Source organism: Giraffa tippelskirchi, chromosome 13, assembly GCF_054371585.1.
Source record: "Giraffa tippelskirchi isolate mGirTip1 chromosome 13, T2T-mGirTip1v1.2.pri, whole genome shotgun sequence".
Classification (NCBI taxonomy): Eukaryota; Metazoa; Chordata; class Mammalia; order Artiodactyla; family Giraffidae; genus Giraffa; species Giraffa tippelskirchi.
In genome coordinates this window covers 3672277-3691155 of record NC_137287.1, presented here as the reverse complement: position 1 = coordinate 3691155, position 18879 = coordinate 3672277, and the positions used below count along the sequence as shown (strand labels likewise).

Here is an 18879-nt window from a genome sequence, read left to right as displayed (position 1 = left end):
GAGGGGCGGGGCCAGGCGGGGGCGTGGTCGGCAGTGGGGCTCTGCCTGGGCTCGGAGGCGCATCAGCTGCACAGGGGAGAGCCGCTCAGGCGTGTGAGTGAGGCGCCAGGCCCGTGGAAGCGGGTGAAAGAGGGCGGGGCCTCTGACCACTCACCCCTCGCCCCCTCCTAACCGCCCCGCCTGCCCAGCCATGTGGCGCCCGCTGGTCCTGCTGCTGCTGCTGCTCCTGCCGGCCGCCCCCGGCCCCGCCGCCACTGCCGCTCCCATCCCGGAAACCAAAATCCAGGAGAGCCTGCAGCAGAGCCTCCTCCAAGGTCGCGACAGCCTCCCACCGGGGTTGGGGAGAGGAGGACAGGGAAGAGGGGCGGAGGCAGACAGCAAGGGCGGGAGCCAGAGGGACACCAAGAAGGGAGAGACATAGACACGACATACAGGGAAGGGGCCTGAGGGACAGAGGCGACTGGGCAGGACAGATGAGGGGCAGGAATAAAGAGATGATGGGACAGAAGGGAGGTGGGGCAGGGGGCAGGGACGGGTAAGAACAGGGGACAGGATGAGGGTGGACTAGTCCGGCCCTGAGAGTCAAGAGGATGGAGAGATATGGGGTGGGAGGGAGATGGGAACAGGTCTGGAGGAGCGTCGGAGATCCGCTCCCCACACCTGCTCCAAGCCCAGGGGATCTGCCTGTGGCTTCGCTCCAGGAACTGCCCAGCACAGAGAACCAGGGGGCTGGCTAGGGAGGGCACCCTTCCAGCCACACCTGGAGCCGGCTTGTTCTTCCCCAGGTCCCCAAGCTGGAGAAAACAGAGGCCAGCGGGCAGTCGCAAACCACCTCCCTCACTTTGGCTGTCCTCCTGTGGCATGAGGTGGCTGCCACCACGGTGCAGCCCGGAAGCCCAGGCGGCAGGACTGTGGCTCTGTGAGAAGCATCCAGAGTTATGGGGGGGGGGGACTGGGGCTTCCCCCACCCCAGCGAACACCCCCCAAGACCCACTTCTGAGTCCCCCTTCCCCAGGCTCAGCATCAGGGGCTGGGCGTGGGCCTCAGAGCACTGGCAAGGGACAGACATGTACCCTCTCTTGCTTCTTTTTGGATTATTAAAGTTGTTTTGAGGTTAAAGCGATGACGTGTTCATTGACAGCTCTGTTCTGTGTTCTGGGGTCCAGGGTGGGGGGCACAGACCACGGGGCTGTGTGGGCCCTGTGGGCAGCAGGAGCCGTAACTCCAGCTCTGGGGATCCCAACTATTGTCTAGAGAGACCCCTACTCCATCCAAGCCGGAGGCGCTGGCCCATAGTGACATCTGCCTTCAGGTGGGTGGAGGGAAATGCCTGGGCATCAGGAAAAGAGCTAGGGGCAGAGCTGGAGGCCAGAAAGGGCAGAGAGCCTGGGGCTGGCAGAAGAAGGCAAGACGGGTGAATATAAACTGACCCAGCAATGGTAGGGTTGTAGCTGGCACGGGTGGGATGCGCCAGGGGCCTGGAGTGACCATGCCTGATGGAGATCTCGGGTGGCAAGAAACAGGGCCCAGATGGAGCAGCAAACCCTACAGGAAGTGTGATGGTTGCCCCGCCTGCACTGTGGCCGTGATATGACGCTGAGTGTCAACAACTGATTCTCTGAATAAACAGAACCCTGATTGGTAATGCGTGACAATTTTCTTTTCTTTTTTGCCTGGGCTGTGTGGCATACAGGATCTTCCCCGACCAGGGGTCAAACCTGTGTCCCCTATAGTAATGGCATGGAGTCTTAACCACGGGACTGCCAGGGAAGTCCTTTCAATATTTACAGTGTAAATAATCCTACTCTGGCCCATGTAAACATACCAATATGACCTGTACATTCTGCTTCTCATAAAAGAAAACTAACTCTGTCTTCCCCATGAGCCTGCTGGTGTACACAATCAAAGATTTTTAGGTCCCTGGCCAGCAGCTCTTCAGTGCAGTTGGGGGTTCAGCAATCTCTCTATGCTTTTTTCACTAGAGCGGTACTTTTTGCTACCCATCAATTCCATCGACCATACTTGGGATGCATGATGCCCAGTTATCTGAGGAGGACAGGCCAAGGATGTTACTATTTTATTTCCAAAAGTGGGTTTCACCATCATGGTATATAAATTGAGATCTGAAAAAATCTTATGCTGTGGGCAAGATTCCTTTCTCCTCGTTTCCAGAAAGACCTCTCAGGAAGCACAGAATGTTTTCCCACTTCCTTTGCCCCCTGCTCACCTGGACTGGTAAAGAACCCTCCTGCCAATACAAGAGATTTGGTTTCAGTCCCTGGGTCGGGAAGATCCCCTGGAGGAGGGCGTGGCAACCCACTCCAGTATTCTTGCCTGGAGAATCTGCGGGCTACAGTCCATGGGGCTGCAAAGAGTCCGACACGACTGAGCGCGACACACACACACACACACACACACACACACACACACACACACACACACACACACACACACACACACACACACACACACACACACACACACACACACACACACACACACACACACACACACACACACACACACACACACACACACACACACACACACACACACACACACCCCCAGACGCATAATACACACACACACACCCCCAGACGCATAATACACACACACACACCCCAGACGCATAATACACACACACACACACACACACACACCCCAGACGCATAATACACACACACACACCCCAGACGCATAATACACACACACACACACACACACACACCCCAGACGCATAATACACACACACACACCCCAGACGCATAATACACACACACACACACACACACACCCCAGACGCATAATACACACACACACACACACACACCCCAGACGCATAATATTTGTGAGTTTGGAGAGGCGCTGCGTGCACTGAGCAGACCCGACCCGGTCTCTCCGAGGACCCCTCTTCTCGGGTCCTTCTTCCCCTCACAAAAGACATCTATCACTATGTCACCTGTGACTGGCACGCCTAGGCTCCAGAGCGGCTCGCCGATCACCCCGGGCAGGGGTGCGAAAGATTCTCGGTGGAGAACTGAACCCACGAGGGAAGGCGGGCTTCCGGGGGCGGAAACCACCGCGGTCCCGGGACCGGAGGGCAGCCCTGCCCTCTGGCGGCAGAACTCGGAACTGCGCCGCCACCTCGCGTTCCTTCTTTACGGAACTGTTCCCCCTCTCCGTGTTGGGGACCTGGGGACACCCAAGTCGTGAGCGTCCTGCAGGCTAGCAACCAAAGAAGGAGACAGACAACACTTTGATTAAAACAGTTACTGCTGTAGTGCTCCCTTCGGCAGCACATATACTAAAATGGAAGGGTACAGAGACGACAGAGACGATTAGCCTGCCCCCTGCGCAAGGATGACACGCAAATTCTTGTGAAGCCTTCCACATTTTTTGACAGAAAACAGCAAAATTCTGTAAAGCAATTATCTTTCAATAAAAATAAATTAATTAAAAACACACACACAATTACTGCTGTGAATGAAGCAAGGTTCCGAAGGAGGTGATAAGGGAGGGGCCATTGAAGACCATGGACGTTAATGAGGTTTGCAAGCTGGCCTCTGGGTTCCAGGGGCTAGAACCTTTGCCCCCTGGGCTACTCTGGGCTGGAGAGCAGGGATTCTCGCTGGGCGCCTCAAGCTGGTCTCCTCCTCCTCCTCCCAAGCTCTGAGTGCTGGGCTGTAGGCCCCCCGGTGCTGGGGCCTTTAGGGCTGCCACTTCCCAGGGCCTGGGCTCCTCTCTCCCCAGAAAGGGATCAGGGTTCGGGTAGCAAAGAGTCTTGGGGGAAGTTCTTCGTTTTCCGGATGCGCAACAAGCCAAACAGCGACGTGCGAGTCGTACAGCAAAGAAAAGGGTTATTATTCACGAGGCCTCCAGGGAAGAAAAGAATAAAACTCGACCCAACGGCTTGAAGGGGCGGGGCTTGGGATATTTGGGGGATAAAGCTGCGGCGTGGGGAGGCACGTGGGGGAAGGCGATTGGAGAGAAGGTAAAGGTGCGGTCGTCGTAGTACTGCGCAGGCGCGGCTGAGCTTCCGGCTTCTTCCTGGAAGCCCAGAGGCGGCTCCAGCTCGTTCTGCCGGTGGAGCGTGTGGCTCTCTGACGTCAGAAGGCACGCTTGCGCCTGCCCACGTGGAGGGTCCGCGGGCTCAACCGACTCTAACCACTGGCTTCAAGTCCCTGAGAAGCGACTCAGGCAAACATCTTATTGTGTAGGCCGCTTGGAGGATGTTCACGTGTTTTGTAGCAACGGTTAAAGCCAGCTGCGTGCTGAAGTCAGGGTACAGTTGAATATTTATTAAGCAAGTTATCGTTTAATGGATCTGAAGACTGCCCTCAGTTTCAAAAGGACTGAACCCTCTTCTCCTTGATGCCATAGACCCGCCCCAAGACCGAGAGGGAGGCGAGAGTTCCAGCCTCAAGACCTGTGCCCGAGAGACCCCTATGTGACCCCCAGGTCAATCCGCCCTGGAGAGAATTCCAGAGCCCCTGGAAAGGAAGGGCTGGGTTGGAGGGAGTGGCAGTGTCCCCTGAGAAGCGTGGGGAAGACTGGGAGCCCGAGGAAGCCCTGCCAGCTGGAGAATGTGCACAGGTCAGGAGTAAAGCAGAAGGTGAGAGTTCAGGAACAGACACCTGGCTCCCGTCCTCCCCCAGAATGGTCTCTGCTGAGATGTAACTGCTTCCCGGTCAAATTTTGGGTCTCCATTTCCCCACCTGCAAAATGGGAACAGGAGTGGCTCCTCCCGCAAAAGGCAGATCCCCGTTGTCTTGGGCTGCTGTGTCTGATGGGAGCGTGAAGTCTGGGCATGTGAAGAAGGGGTGTGCTAATCAGCTTTTATAGGTGTTATCATAGATGATTTGGCCTCTGCTGATCATAGGGCCAAACTACCCACCAAAGGTGTTCTGGGGTTTGTCCCGGGAGGGCATGATGTCCCTCTGGTTTAGAGGGGAACCTCGATTATTACTCGAGTCAATGCCATTGACCTCTCCATGTTATCACTCAGTCATACCTATCAGTTTAATCCCAGATACAATTATTTTATTTTATTTGTTACAAGACTTTTAAAAATACTTATTTATTTTGACTGCTCCGGGTCTTAGTTGCAGCACGTGGGGTCTTCAATCTCCCTTGCAACCTGCAAGATCTTTAGTTGCGGCGTGAGAGTTGTGGAATGCAGGTTCTTATTGCCGGCATGTGGGATCTAGTTCCCTGATCAGGGATGGAACTCGGGCCCCCTGCTTTGGGAGCGTGGAGTCTTAGCCACTGGACCACCAGGGAAGTCCTCCAGGTACATTTTAAAGCAATGGGATCCTTCCAGGTCTCGTAATTTCCACGTCTGGAGGAAATGCCTCCTCCCCCGAGAACAGCGCAGAGCTCCTCCCCCTGGTGTCAAAGTGTGGAGTTGCGTCTTCCCAGTATCTCTCCACCATGACCCATTGGGCAAAAGCCGTCTGTTGGTCCTGGGGGCTGGAAGGACTATGCTCCCTCACTGATCTGATAAAGTCTCTGGCCCAATGGGATCCACCAGGCGAACATGGAACTTGAGACAGTAATTTGTAGGGACAGATTTCCTTCCAGATGTAATTTGTTTGGCAAAAAATAGCACGAAGGATGTGGTAGAGGAGACTGGTATGTTGTCAGAGTGTTTTTGTATCCTACCGAATTAGGTTGGTAGTAATCCAAGTTGCTGCTGCTGAGTCGCATCAGTCGTGTCCGACTCTGTGCGACCCCATAGACGGCAAGCTAGATTGTCTTAAATTAAGATGTTAATTGTAGGTTTACAGATGATCCCTGACATATCATGGTTTGATTTACCATTTTCTGACTCTACCGTGGTGTGAAAGCAATACACGGTCCGCAGAATTTTGATCTTTTCCAAGGCTAGCAATATGCAATGTGACACTATTTCATGATGCTGGGAAGCGGCAGTGAGCCACAGCTCCCAGTCAGCCACACATTCACAATCATGATGGTAAATGACCGATACACTTACAACCCTTCTGGACACAGACACCGTTCTGTTTTTCACTTTCAGTATAGCATTCAATCAATTACATGAGATATTCAGCACTTTATTATAAAATAAGCTTTGTGTTAGAACATTTCACCCAACTGTAGGCTAAGGTGAGTGTTCTGAGCATATTAAGGTAGGCTAGACTAAGCTGTGATGTTCGGTAGGTTAAGTGTCTTAAATACAAATTAAATTGATTACTGTAGCTTTGTAGTATTGTCTGAAAGCTTGGCGGGTTATGCCTTCAGCTTTGTTCTTTTTCCTTGGGAATGCTTTGGCAATTCTGGATCTTTTCTGGTCCCATATACATTTTAGGATTATTTGTTCTAGTTCTCTGGAAAGTGTCATGGGTTATTTTGATAGGAGATGCATTAAATCTGTAGATTGCTTTGGGTAGCATGGCCATTTAAACAGTATTAATTCTTCCAATCCAAGAGCATGGTGTATCTTTTTATTTCTTTGAACCACCTTCAGTTTTCTTTATCAGTGTTTTATAGTTTTCGGGGTGTAGGTCTTTCACCTCCTTGGTTAGGTTTATTCCTAGGTATTTTAAGTAAATGGGTGTTTTTTTACTTTCTCTTTCTGATATTTCATTGTTGGTATAAAGAAACGCAACAGACTTCTACATGTCAGTCTTGTATCCTGCTAACTGCTGAATTAATTTCTTAGCTCTGTTAGTTTTTGTGTGGAGTCTTTAGGGTTTTCTCATAGAGTGTCATGTCACCTGCATATGACAATTTTACCTCTTCCCTGCATTTGGATACTTTTTATTTCTTAAATGATTGCTATGCCTAGGACTTCTAGTACTGTGTTGAACGAGAAAATATCCCTGCTTTGTTCCAAAATTTAGCATCAAGGCTTTCAACTTTTCACCGTTGAGTATTATGTTGGCTTTGGGTTTGACCATAGACTTTAAATGTCTTGTATTTTCACACGCTTTATCTATTTGTCAAGCTGAGCCTTTTTCTGCTCTACAGATACTTCTGCAAACGTCAATTGCAACACATCTTAAAAGATTTACTGCAGGTAATAATTCTTTCTGCTTTTTTTTTACATCTAGTAAATTTCAAATTTTTGTCATCTTTTTTGAAAGATATTTTCACAGATTTTTTTGTACTTTAAAGATGTTGTTCCACTGTCTTTTCAGTCTTGCATTGTTTGTGACAAATAGTTGGCCGTGACTCTTCTGCTTATCACCCTTTATATAATGTATCTTTATAGATATTTTTATATTTTCCTTTTGTCACTGATTGATGGGTGTTTAGACTGCACTGTGCGACGTGTGGGATCTTGGTTCCCTGAGTAATGGTTGAGCCTGTGCCCCCTGCATTGGAAGCTCAGAGCCTTAACTACTGCACCTCCAGGGAAGTCCCATTTTGTCACTGATTTAAAGCTATTGCATTGTTTTATTCATATTTCTTGTGCTTGGGGTTTTTTGAACTTCTTGGATCTGTGGACTTAGTTTTCTTTTTTTTACATTTGGAAATTTATTTAGTCCTTATTTTCTCTTTTCATTTTGGATAGTTTCTATCTCAGTATTGTCACGTTCAATTAATCTCTTCTGCATTGTTTAATCTGCTGTTAATTTCATCTGGTGTATTTTTTCCGTTGGACATGGTTATTTTTTCCTCTGTAAGTTTTGTCTTTCACCTTTTTAATATATGCCATGTTTCTCCTAAACATGTCCAGTTTTTCCTCTAGTTCATGAACATATGGAATACAGTTATTATAACTGTCGTAATGTCCTTGGATGCTAAATCTATCATCTGTGTTATTTCTGGATTGGTTCTGACTGATTTTTCGCCTCATTATGGATAATATTTTCCTGCTTCTTTGCATGCTGGGTAATTTTTGATTGCAGATAAGACATTACAGAAAGTCAGCTTATACTTATTTTCCATAGCTAAACTCTCAAGGTTTTCTGGTGAATCTACAAACCACTGAAATTGTTTTCTCTGATACCACTCATTAATCCACCTAATGAATGACAGATTTTTCTGACCTCCTTGCTAGATTACAGCGAATTGGTGTATCTGAAAAAAAATGTGCAAACAAGATTTACCATTCCAAGACTATCTGCAGCATTTATTCCTTCCTTTCTCTCTTTCATTTAAATCTTGTTGGGTTTTGTTTTTAGTTACTTAGAAGTCAATCCATGGTTGTGATCTCTGTTGTATATGAGTAAATAGCATACTGATAGCTAACCATATGTCTTTAAGTTTTTCTTTAATGTCAGACACAAAATAGTATGTCCTGTAGAATTCAGAGACAAGCAAAACTAATATATGGTGCTAAAAACCGGAATACTGTTTTCCTTCAGGGAAGAGGGAGGGTGACAGTAGGAAGGGGGTAAGAAGGATTTCTGGAATTCTGGCAATATTCTGTTTTATCACTTTGTGAGCATTCATTCAACTCTGCCATCATTTTGTGCACTTTTCTGTAGGTCTGTTATGTATCAGTTATAATGTATATTTTAAATGATGGCTAACATCTGGTAAAAATAAAATAGTTATATTTATAGTCCTGAATTTAAGAATAAATTGCATATGGATTAAACATTTAACTGTTTGTTTTAAAGCAAACCATAAATGTTTAATAAGAAAACATAGGCAAGAATTTTTTAAAATTTTCATTTACTTATTTTTGGCTGTTCTGGGTCTTTGTTGCTGTGCAGTAGCGATATAAGTGTTTGTTCAATAACTAAAATTTTACAGGATGATTGTACAGGATGATTTCCAGGATACACTGCTAAATGAAAGAAGATATATACATAATAGTTTGGGGATAGTGCTCGTGTTTTGTCAAGTAAAAAGAGTAAATCAGGGACGTCCCTAGTGCCCAGTGGTTAAAGATTCTGCCTCCAATGCAGGGATGCAGGTTCCATCCCTGATCTGTGAGCTACGACCCCGCCCCATGCCTCATGGCCAAAAACCAAAGCATAAAACGGAAGCAGCAACATAACAAATTCAATACAGACTGTTAAAATGGTCAGAAAAATCTCAGAGTAAATAACACACACATATGTAGCCTTTGAAATTTGAGACAAGTATTTCGTATTTTACAAAAGAAGTAAAATTAACCCATAGTTATAAAAATAGGTAGCAACATGGGAAATGTATGTAACTCAATGTTAATTGGGAACAGCAAGAGAGAAGAGCATGTGTTCTGCAATGCTGTGATTTTCTGTCTAAGTGGGCAGGAGAACACAAGAAGTCTGTGTTGCTGAATTTTGCTGTCCAGAGCGTCTGATGCTGAACATAGGATGGTGGTGGTGATGCTGAGGATGCGGATAAGGATAAAAATGTCTACCCCCACCAGTTACACCAGTCAGCCCATCCTGAGATCTTCAGTCTCCTGGCCGCCCCTTGGTTCAAACTTTGGGGAAACACGGAGCGAGTAGGAACCTCCCTCTCTTCTCTCCAGGGAGCTGTCTGCCAACCTGCTTTGGACTGTTCATCCCCCTGGGTTCAAGTTTACCCCAGCTCTTGCAGCAGACAGGCTCTTTATCGTGTCAGGGTGGTGGCTTCCTGTCCCCTTGGCCCAGAAGTTTCAGCCTCTCTCAGGACTACCCCAGTTCCGGGTCCCAATTCCCTCTCCAGCCTTCTGAGACCATCAATCTCCTTAGGTGCCCCAGCGGGCAGAGAAGATCACTAATGAGGCCCTGGGGCTTTGGATCCAGCCAGATCCTTAAGTGGGCCCTGGGAAACCTATTAAGTGTCCCTTCGCTTGTTGAGAGTCCCTGGGAACAGAAGTTGAAATGACGGGCGAAGAGGGAAGATGAGGAGGTGGAGGCTGTAGGTGCCTCACTTCCTACAAAACCCCTCTACAGTCTCCGCTGGTACCCCATCATTTTTATTCACAGAGGAGCTGGTGTTTGATCCCGGCCTTGAATGAGTAGATTTCCAGGTGGGGAAGGGACATTCTGACACGGAGAAGGATGCGTGAGGTCAGGGAGGAAGGAGTGGCCGGGGCACGTGCAGGTGGCTGGGGGGGAGGATGGTGGAGAGGAGGCCAGAAAGGGGTGCTGGGTCCACGTTGTGATAGTTGGAACTTGTGCTTTTTCCAACCAGAATTCAAGCCACCTTCTGCACGACGCCAGCCAGATCGCTCCCTGTCAGGAGTCATGGCTAAGACTCACATCCCCTCCAGGATCAGAGGGTGGGCCATGCACCCAGCCAACTGAGGAACTAAGGATTGAACGCAGCTGGAATTTGGGGTCTGGGTGTCTCCTCTAAATCAGTCTCCACATTCTGGTCTCTCTTCTTCTGGGATGCCAGGGAAGAGGGCACCTCGTGGGTGTAGGTGGCAAGGACCGAGTGCTGAGCTCTGCTAGAATTCACCACCTGAAATCCACGTTTGCAGTGGAGAGGAAACCCTGCTGGCAGTGGTGAGGGGGTGAGTCTGAGGTCCAGAAAGCTGGGGATGTAGGAGATTCTCTGTCTCCAGCTCTATCTTTGTCTCTGTCTCCCTCTGTGTCTGTCTCTGCCTCTCTCTTTCTCTCCCCTCTCTCTGTCTCTTCCCATTTTTTCCTCTTTGTCTCTGTCTCTCCGTCTCTCCCTCTCTCTCTCTCTGCTGCATCTCTCTCTGTGAGCCCAGAGCCTGGTGAACCCCCTGAGCTGAGGACACGGCCGAGCTTCACGTCTTCACCGCTCACCCGTCGGCAGCCCCTCTGCAGGTGCAGCCCTGCCCGTTTCTGGTCTTGCGTCTCTGCAGCTGCCTCAGCCTCTGGGTCTGCTGTTTTCTCCCTCCTTCCGTGCCTTTCTATTTACCCTCATTGTGTGTGTGTGTCGGGGGTGGGGGGGCAACAGGTGGGAGCCCGGAAGAAGAGTGGGTGCCCCCACTTAAGAGCACAGGCTGCAGCCAGCCAGCCCCGGGGGACAGATCCTGATTCCAAAGGACACTGTGTGACCCCTTCAGCAGCTCAGTGTCTCTGAGTCTCACTTCCTCCCCTGTAAATGAGCAGTAATGATGATGATTACGGCTCCATGGTGGTCTCGTGAATTTTAAATAATGCGGCTCCTGCTGAGGGCTGAGGACACAGCCTGCCCCTCACGAGGATTCAACCAATAGCCGTAACAGCGCCCGCCACAGAGATGACTTCGATGCTGTCCCTCACGTCCATCTGTGTTTATAGGCAATGGTGTAGGGGGGAGGGGGCAATGCCAGTGAAGAGTCAGGTAGGGTCAGGGTCTCTGGACAACTTTCCAGGAGACAGTGGAGGAAGAGCTGGGGCGAGGGGTTGGAGAAGAGAGGCCCAGGCCCCAGCTTGCCGGCATTTCCGGTCTCAGAATCAGAGCAGACGGCAGAGGTACTGACCCACGGCACGGGCTGCCGCCCCGGTCCACACGGGGCCTCTCCTCTCTCCACGGCTTACCCCACCTCTCCAGGTAACACTCCGTCCAGAGTGCTTCAGCAGGGCCGAACGTGCCAGATGCGCAGGCAGCAGGAACAAATGGCAGGACTAAGCGTGTCTTGATATTCTGCTATTTTTTCCAGTGACACCTGCTATAGCAGGGACTGCTATGCCAGACACTTGCCGTCCATCATGAAAACCATTCTCTGGGGTTGGGGAAGGCCGCTGGTGCTCCCAAAGGTTCAAAACTCTCTCCAGGCTCTCTCCACCAGCGAGAAGAGAAGCCTGGTGTGTGTCCTCACACCATCCTGGCTTCAAGAGGACAAAGGAACCAGACCCTGATACCTGGGGGTACTCTTGGGCCACAGAGAAAAGACGTGACTTGGGCAGCATCACAGAGGAGTAGAGAGCAGACCTCCTTCTTCACTCCCAACATCTCTGTTATCTGAGCACCGCCCCCCAAAATTGAATGATGAGGCAGAACACGTCCAAAACTGCCTGGCACACAAGTGTGCAAATGGACACACAAACACATGGGTGTAGCTAGATAAAGCGATATTGATAAGTGCACTGGCCTAAGGCCCCTCTAAGACCCATAAATGGACATCTACTATGCTTCCTTTACTGATTCTAAATTCGACTGACCTCTTACAACTTCTTTATGAATTCCTAAAACATCAAAATGTCTTTCAAAAAATAGCTCTGCTTGGGAGTAAAAGCATACGCACAAACTCATCTTTTGATAGAACCAGATAGTATCAGAACAGGAAGGAACTTTCAAGACCATCTGGTCCAACTCTGTTACGTTAAGGGTGAGGAACCAGACAGGGACACGTTGTGACCAGCTTAGTGGATGGTCATGGATTTCATGGTTCACAGCGTGCTGGCTGTTGGTCTGGATTCTATAAAGTGACCTCAGTGCAGAAGGAGAGGAAACACTGGTTAGATATGAAGAGAGAGCTCAGGGATGCTGGAGTGTCCACATGAGGATCAGCCTGACCGGCTGGTTTAATATGTGTCAACAGATGTCTGCTGTGCTGTTAACGTATGTAATTGCCTTGGAGCAGTGATTGGACCCAGCCGGGTAGGGCTCCTTGGGAAAGGTGAGCTTGAATTAGCCTCCAAAGGGGTGACATTTTAAGAATGGGAGTGTATGGAGAGAGAAAAGAGAAGGAAGAATATGTCTCTTGTTGAGATGGCAGGACAGTTCAGATCAATTCAGTCACTCAGTCATGTCCAGCTCTTTGCAACCCCATGGACTGCAGCACGCCAGGCCTCCCTGTCCATACCCAACTCCCAGTGCTTACTCAAACTCATGTCCATCGAGTTGGTGATGCCATCCAACCATCTCATCCTCTGTTGTCCCCTTCTCCTCCTGCTTTCAATCTTTCCAAGCACCAGGGTCTTTTCAAATGAGTCACTTCTTTGCATCAGGTGGCCAAAATATTGGATTTCAGCTTCAGCATCAGTCCTTCCAGTGAAAATTCAGGACTGATTTCCTTTAGGATGGACTGGTTGGATCTCCTTGCAGTCCCAAGGGCTCTCAAGAGTCTTCTCCAACACCACAGTTCAAAAGCATCAATTCTTCAGCGCTCAGCTTTCTTTATAGTCCAACTCTCACATCCATATGTGACTGCTGGAAAAACCATAGCTTTGACTAGATAGACCTTTGCTTTTTAATATGCTGTCTAGGTTGGTCATAGCTTTTCTTCCAAGGAGCAAAAGTCTTTTAATTTCATGGCTGCAGTCATCATCTGCAGTGATTTTGGAGCTCCCCAAAATAAAGTATCTCACCGTTTTCATTGTTTCTCCGAGAGTTTTGCCAAGATGATGCACTCGTCATAGCAAACACCCTCTTCTAACAACACGAGAAGATTCTACACATGGACATCACCAGATAGTCAATACTGAAATCAGACTGATTATATTCTTTGCAGCCAAAGATGGAGAAGTTCTATACAGTCAGCAAAAACAAGACTGGGATCTGACTGTGGCTCAGATCATGAACTCCTTCTTGCCAAATTCAGACTTAAATTGAAGAAAGTAGGGAAAACCACTAGACCATTCAGGTGTGACCTAAATCAAATCCCTTACGATTAGACAATGGAAGTGACACATAGATTCAAGGGATTAGGTCTGATAGAGTGCCTAAAGAACTGTGGACGGAGATTCATGACATTGTACAGGAGGCAGGGATCAAGACCATCCCCAAGAAAAAGAAATGTAAAAAAGGCAAAATGAGGAGGCCTTACAAATAGCTGAGAAAAGAAGAGAAGCAAAAGGCAAAGGAGAAAAGGAAAGATATACCCATTTGAATTCAGAGTTCCAAAGAATAGCAAGGAGAGATAAGAAAGCCTTCCTCAGTGATCAACGCAAAGAAATATAGGAAAACAATAGAGTGGGAAAGACTAGAGTTCTCTTCAAGAAAATTAGAGGTACCAAAGGAACATTTCATGCAAAGATGGGCACAATAAAGGACAGAAATGGTATGGACCTAACAGAAGCAGAAGATATAAGAAGAGGTGGCAAGAATACACAGCAGAACTATACAAAAAAGATCTTCACGACCCAGATAACAACAATGGTGTGATCACTCACCTAGAGCTAGACATCCTGGAATGCGAAGTCAAGTGGGCTTTGGAAGCATCACTACGAACAAAGCTAGTGGAGGTGATGGATTCCAGCTGAGCTATTTCAGATGGTAGAACAACTGACCTGTTTTTTAAAAAATTGGGTTATAGTTGCTTTAACATGTTGTGTTAGTTTCTCCTGTACAGCGAAATGAACCAGTTATACATATACATATATCCATAGTTTTTTGGATTTCCTTCCCATTGAGATCACCACAGAGCACTGAGTAGAATTCCCTGTGCTATACAGTAGGTTCCCATCAGTTTTTTGTTTTATACATATTAAATCCCAATATATGTCAATCCCAATCTCTCAAATCATCCCACCTCCCTTCCACTGTTAGCACCCATACATTTGTTCTCTACATCTGTGTCTCTATTTCTTGCAAATAGGTTCATCTGTACCATTTTTCTAGATCCCACACATAAGCATTTTTGTTTGTTTTATGCATTAATATTTGTTTTTCTGACTGGACCTTTGGTACCAGGGTGGGGAGATGAACGATGATTCTAGTAGGTTTTTTAGGGGGTGGGGAGCATTGCCCTGACAAAGAGACGACTCATTGGGAAAGACCCTGATGCTGGGAAACATTGAAGGCAAAAGGAGAAGAGGGTGGCAGAGGATAAGATGGTCAGATAGCATCACCAACTCATCAGTGGACCAAATTCATCAGTGGACATGAAACTGAACAAACTCCAGGAGACAGTGTAGGACAGGGAATCTTGGCATGCTTCAGTCCACAGGGTCACAAAGAGTCGGACACAACTTAGCAACTGAACAACAATAACAACATTGACCTTGAAGACGGCTGACTGCATGGGCCCCACCTGAGATTAACCACAATGTGGATTTCAAATGGCCGGGAGCATTTGGGGACAGGAGGCCGCAGAAGCTGGGGCAAGTGGCTGTTGTGAAAATGGGTGGAGCCTCTGACTCTCTGTGGTTCCAGGGCCAGAAACCCAGGTTAGGGACGTGATAGGGACATGGAGGCATACATGTGGGACAAATGAGGCTTGAGCAACTAACTCCTTCACTTACAATCATTCGGCCCAGCAGCAAGGACAGCTCGAATCTTTGGTTCCAGGAGGCTGAATTGAGTGGTGTTGCCATAACAACCATGGAATGAAGGGATGACACCAAGCCTGCCTGGGGGCTGGTAGTCTTCACCCACGTGGGAAGTGCCTCGTGAGTTCCTCCTTGAAGGAAGAATGGAACCTCCCATCTTTTTTAGGAAGATGATGCTGGGACTCCAGGGCATCCTGAATGAGCAAGACGTGAAGCTGGATGGCACACTGTGCTGAGGACTCTGTGGACTTAAACCTGAAGGTAAGAAGGCAGAGTTGGCATCCATCCTTTCGAAGGGCCATTCCCATTGGTGGTACCAAAAAAGTGGTTAGAAAGACACAGCCGAGAGCAGGAGGGCCAGGCAGGATCCGCTGGGATCATTCAGGGAAGAGAAAACAGAAGTCTAGGGAGAAAAGAGCCTCTGGACGCTGTCAGTAGTGCCCAGCGGGACACGATGCCCTGTTGTACTTGAAGGAGCAGGAGAGGGTGAACCAGGAGCCAGCAGCCATGCCTTCCTGGTTTCCAGTTTCAGTGCTGGACCAGCTCCATCCACAGAAGGAGGGGGAGTTTGGGTCTGAAGTAATGCAGTGAGTTCAGGACTGGTTGGGTTGGAAGTGCTGGTGGAATGCCTAGGGCCTGCTGCTAAGAGAAGGGAGTGGGTCGTGAGAGAGATCCAGGGCTCACTTAAGTCAGAGAACAGGATGTGTCGCTCAGGAAGGCTCATCACACCTCAGAGGGGGCGGGCCATCTTCCCTGCCCGTTTTTTACCCCTGTAACTGCGTCAGAGGGAAACAACAGGCCGGGGACTGCCAGGGGTTTGTCCCAAGTCCTGCCAAGAGAAAGGAGTGGAAAATAAATACAACAAAATACAGAGGCTGCGGCAAGTCAGAGAGGAGGACACAAGTCTTATCAGGGATCTAGGAGCTGTGACCTTGTGTAAGGGAGGAAGGTGGGGCCTCTGCGAACCTGAGATGTTAATGCTGCTCAGGGTCAACCGGTGGAAACAGGGGCTCCTTCAGTCTTCCTGTCTGGGGTTCAGCCCCAACATATGGGTTGTCATCACCATAGGCTGGAACCCGGGAGGCTGGCCCCGGGGTACGGGTGGTGTGGGGTTTAGAAGTCTGGATAGAACCAGAGGGCAGTGGGCAGGGGTGAAGGAGACCCCTGGGTGCCTGGAAATGCAATGGGGCGTAGGAGGCCAGAAGGGAGGGTGGACCATGGCTCTGAATGTCTTGACTTCCTGGAGGATGTTGGGCTGCAGGAAATGAGGTGGAAAACACTGGGCTGGGGAGAAAGCGCTGCATCCCTAGGGTGGGTGCAGGAAGGGGAAGCAATGGGTGGGCCAGGGAAGGCGGCATAGGACGAGCCAAGGAGAAGAGAAGGCCCTGCTGCTTCTTGCCCAGGTCCCGAAATGAGTCACTGGCCCACATCCAACGGGAGCGCCCCATGGGAGTTCGTGATCCTGGGCTTCTCAGGGTGGCCCCCGGGGCTCCGGGTGCTGCTCTTTGCCCTCCTCCTGCTGCTCTACCTGGCCACGCTGACAGGGAACCTGCTGATCGTGGGCCTGGCTGTGGTGGACGCCGCCCTGCACACCCCCATGTACTTCTTCCTGGGGGCCCTGTCTGCCGTGGAGGTGGCCTACACGCTGGTGCTGACCCCACCCATGCTGGCCGGCTTCCTCCTGCCGCCCGGGGGCCAGGCGGTGGGCCCCTCCACCTGCGCCGCCCAGATGGGCCTCTTTGTGGCGCTGGGGGGCTCCGAGTGCCTGCTGCTGGCGGCCATGGCCCTGGACCGCTACCTGGCCATCTGCCACCCCCTCTACTACCCCCAGCTCATGACCGCGGGGCTCTGCTGGTGCCTCCTGGCCTGCTGCGGCCTGGGGGGCTCTCTCCTAGCCTTGGGCCTCACCACAGCCATCTTCCAGCTGCCCTTCTGCCACGGGGGCCTGGTCAACCACGTCTTCTGTGACCTCCCGGCGGTCTTGGTGCTGGCCTGCGGCGACCGGGACCTGCAGGAGCGCGTCCTGCTGGCGGCCTGCCTGCTGCTGCTGGTGCTGCCGCTGGCCCTCATCCTGCTCTCCTACACCCGGGTGCTGGTGGTCATCCTCGGGGTTGGTGGGGCCACGGGCCGCCGCAAGGCCTTCAGCACCGTGGCGTCCCACCTGACAGTGGCCGTGCTGCACTACGGCTGCGCCACGGCCATGTATGCCCGGCCCCTGCGCGGCCGCTCCCTGGAGGAGGACAAGCTAGTCTCACTCGTCTACATCAACCTCACCCCCCTGCTCTACCCGGCCATCTACACGCTGCGGAACCGCGACGTGCAGGGCGCCCTGTGGCGGGCCGTGGGCCCCAGGACGCCAGGCACTGCCCACCATGCTGATGTCACCTAACGCTGATGCCAGGTGGGGTCTCTTCTGAAATCCCCTCTCCTGGATAGAAACCTCACATTCCAGAACCATCTATGATTCCCCAAGGCCTAGTGGATACAACCTGGAGGCAGCAGACAAGGACCCCAAAATCAGGCTCCAGCCTGGTTCTTCTGCTTCTATGGACATTTTGAGTGGATAGATCTCTCTGAGAGGGGTACCGACCTGTGCATTGTAGGGCCCTCAACAGCATCCTTTGTCTCGGCCCATGGGGCACACAGCACTCCCCTACCCAAGTTGTGATTATCAAAAATGTCATCATACATTGGCAAACATGCCTTGGGGACAAAGTCACCCCTGATTGAGAACTACTGCTCTGAGTCGTAGCCACAGAGTATCTTTTGAAAAGGAGTGAGTACTCATGTAGGACAAGTCTATGGCAGCACTGTTTATAACAGACAAAATCTGGAAATGATCCAGATGTTCATGAACACAGAACAGACACAAACAGCTTGTGGCAGGACCGCCCTGGCAGCTCAGTGGTTAAGAGGTCGCCTCCATTGCAGGGGGTGCGGGTTCGATCCCTGGTTGGGGAGCTAAGATCCCACGTGCCTTGTGGCCAAAAAACCAAAACATTAATCAGAAGCAATATTATATAAAAAAAAAAAAACGTAATAAAGAATTTAAACAATGGTGTACATCAAAAAAATGTTTTAAAAAAACCCAGCTTGTGGCATGTTCATGCAATGGGCTACTACGAACAACAAAAAAGAATGAAGTACTGCTATTGGCAAAAAATGAGATCAACACAGATGTAATAGTGTAAGGAGCAAGATGCAAAGAACACATACTGGATGCTCCCGTTTAAGTAAAGGCCAACAACAAACTGATGTGTGGCTTTTGATGTCATTGTGGTGGTTAACTGGGGGAAGGGTTTGGGTTGGCAGAGGGCACAGGGAGATTGCCTGGATGCTGGCAACATTCTATTTGTCAACTTGGGTGGTGATTCAATGGGTGTATGTATGTGCAAAACTTCATCAAGATGCATCCTTAAGATCTGTGGAGTTTGCTTTATGTGAGATGAACTGCGACTGGTTCAAGCCATTCACCAACATAAGCTTCAAATTATCACACTTGTGCTCATACTGCTTTGTGCTGCTTTTTTCCGTCTATGACAATCCCTTGTATAATTCAGCAGTAAGTCCCATCACCACATCCGCTGTAGACTGCATGTGTCCCCCCTACCCCGTAATTCACATGTTGAAAACTGCTCCCCATTATTAGTCTGTTATTAGGAAGTGGGGGGTCTCTAGAGCTGATGAGGTCATGAGGGTGAAGACTTCATGAATCAGATTAGTGCCCTTATGAAAGAGACCCAGGGACCTCCCTGGTGGTCCAGTGGCTAAGGATCCACACTTCCCATACAGGGAGCTCAGGTTCGATCTCTGGTCA

The 18879-nt window shown here is 49.7% G+C and overlaps 1 protein-coding gene, 2 long non-coding RNA genes and 1 pseudogene across 8 annotated transcripts; 3 read left to right on the top strand and 1 right to left on the bottom strand.

Moving 5' to 3' along the window:
- Positions 1–32: 32 nt before the first annotated feature.
- On the top strand, positions 33–1119 carry LOC145531148 (uncharacterized). The gene is made up of 3 exons (XR_014072224.1): positions 33–93; positions 189–314; positions 786–1119. It is a non-coding gene; the product is annotated as an uncharacterized LOC145531148 (long non-coding RNA).
- A 2161-nt stretch (positions 1120–3280) lies between these two features.
- LOC145533567 (U6 spliceosomal RNA) lies at positions 3281–3397 on the top strand (annotated as a pseudogene).
- A 738-nt stretch (positions 3398–4135) lies between these two features.
- Positions 4136–18313, top strand: LOC145531141 (olfactory receptor 10AC1-like). 6 transcript variants are annotated; one of them, XM_081552896.1, is made up of 5 exons: positions 4136–4282; positions 4381–4612; positions 10084–10408; positions 15229–15323; positions 16607–18313. In XM_081552896.1, exon 5 carries the CDS (start codon positions 16660–16662, stop codon positions 17449–17451), a length of 792 nt encoding a protein of 263 aa, XP_081409022.1. In that variant the 5' UTR covers positions 4136–4282; positions 4381–4612; positions 10084–10408; positions 15229–15323; positions 16607–16659; the 3' UTR covers positions 17452–18313. The 6 variants fall into 6 exon arrangements, with proteins under 6 accessions (XP_081409022.1, XP_081409019.1, XP_081409023.1 ...); XM_081552893.1 differs by having other exon boundaries at positions 16466–18313; XM_081552897.1 differs by lacking the exon at positions 10084–10408.
- Positions 6057–15592, bottom strand: LOC145531154 (uncharacterized). Its single transcript, XR_014072232.1, has 3 exons — positions 15036–15592; positions 13965–14081; positions 6057–8046 (listed from the first exon to the last, which is right to left on the bottom strand). It is a non-coding gene; the product is annotated as an uncharacterized LOC145531154 (long non-coding RNA).
- Positions 18314–18879: the final 566 nt, after the last annotated feature.

What these genes read in the sequence shown, in the direction of transcription:
- LOC145531141 (XM_081552894.1), top strand. Translation starts at nt 16,474, where the DNA reads ATGAGTCACTGGCCCACATCCAACGGGAGCGCCCCATGGGAGTTCGTG.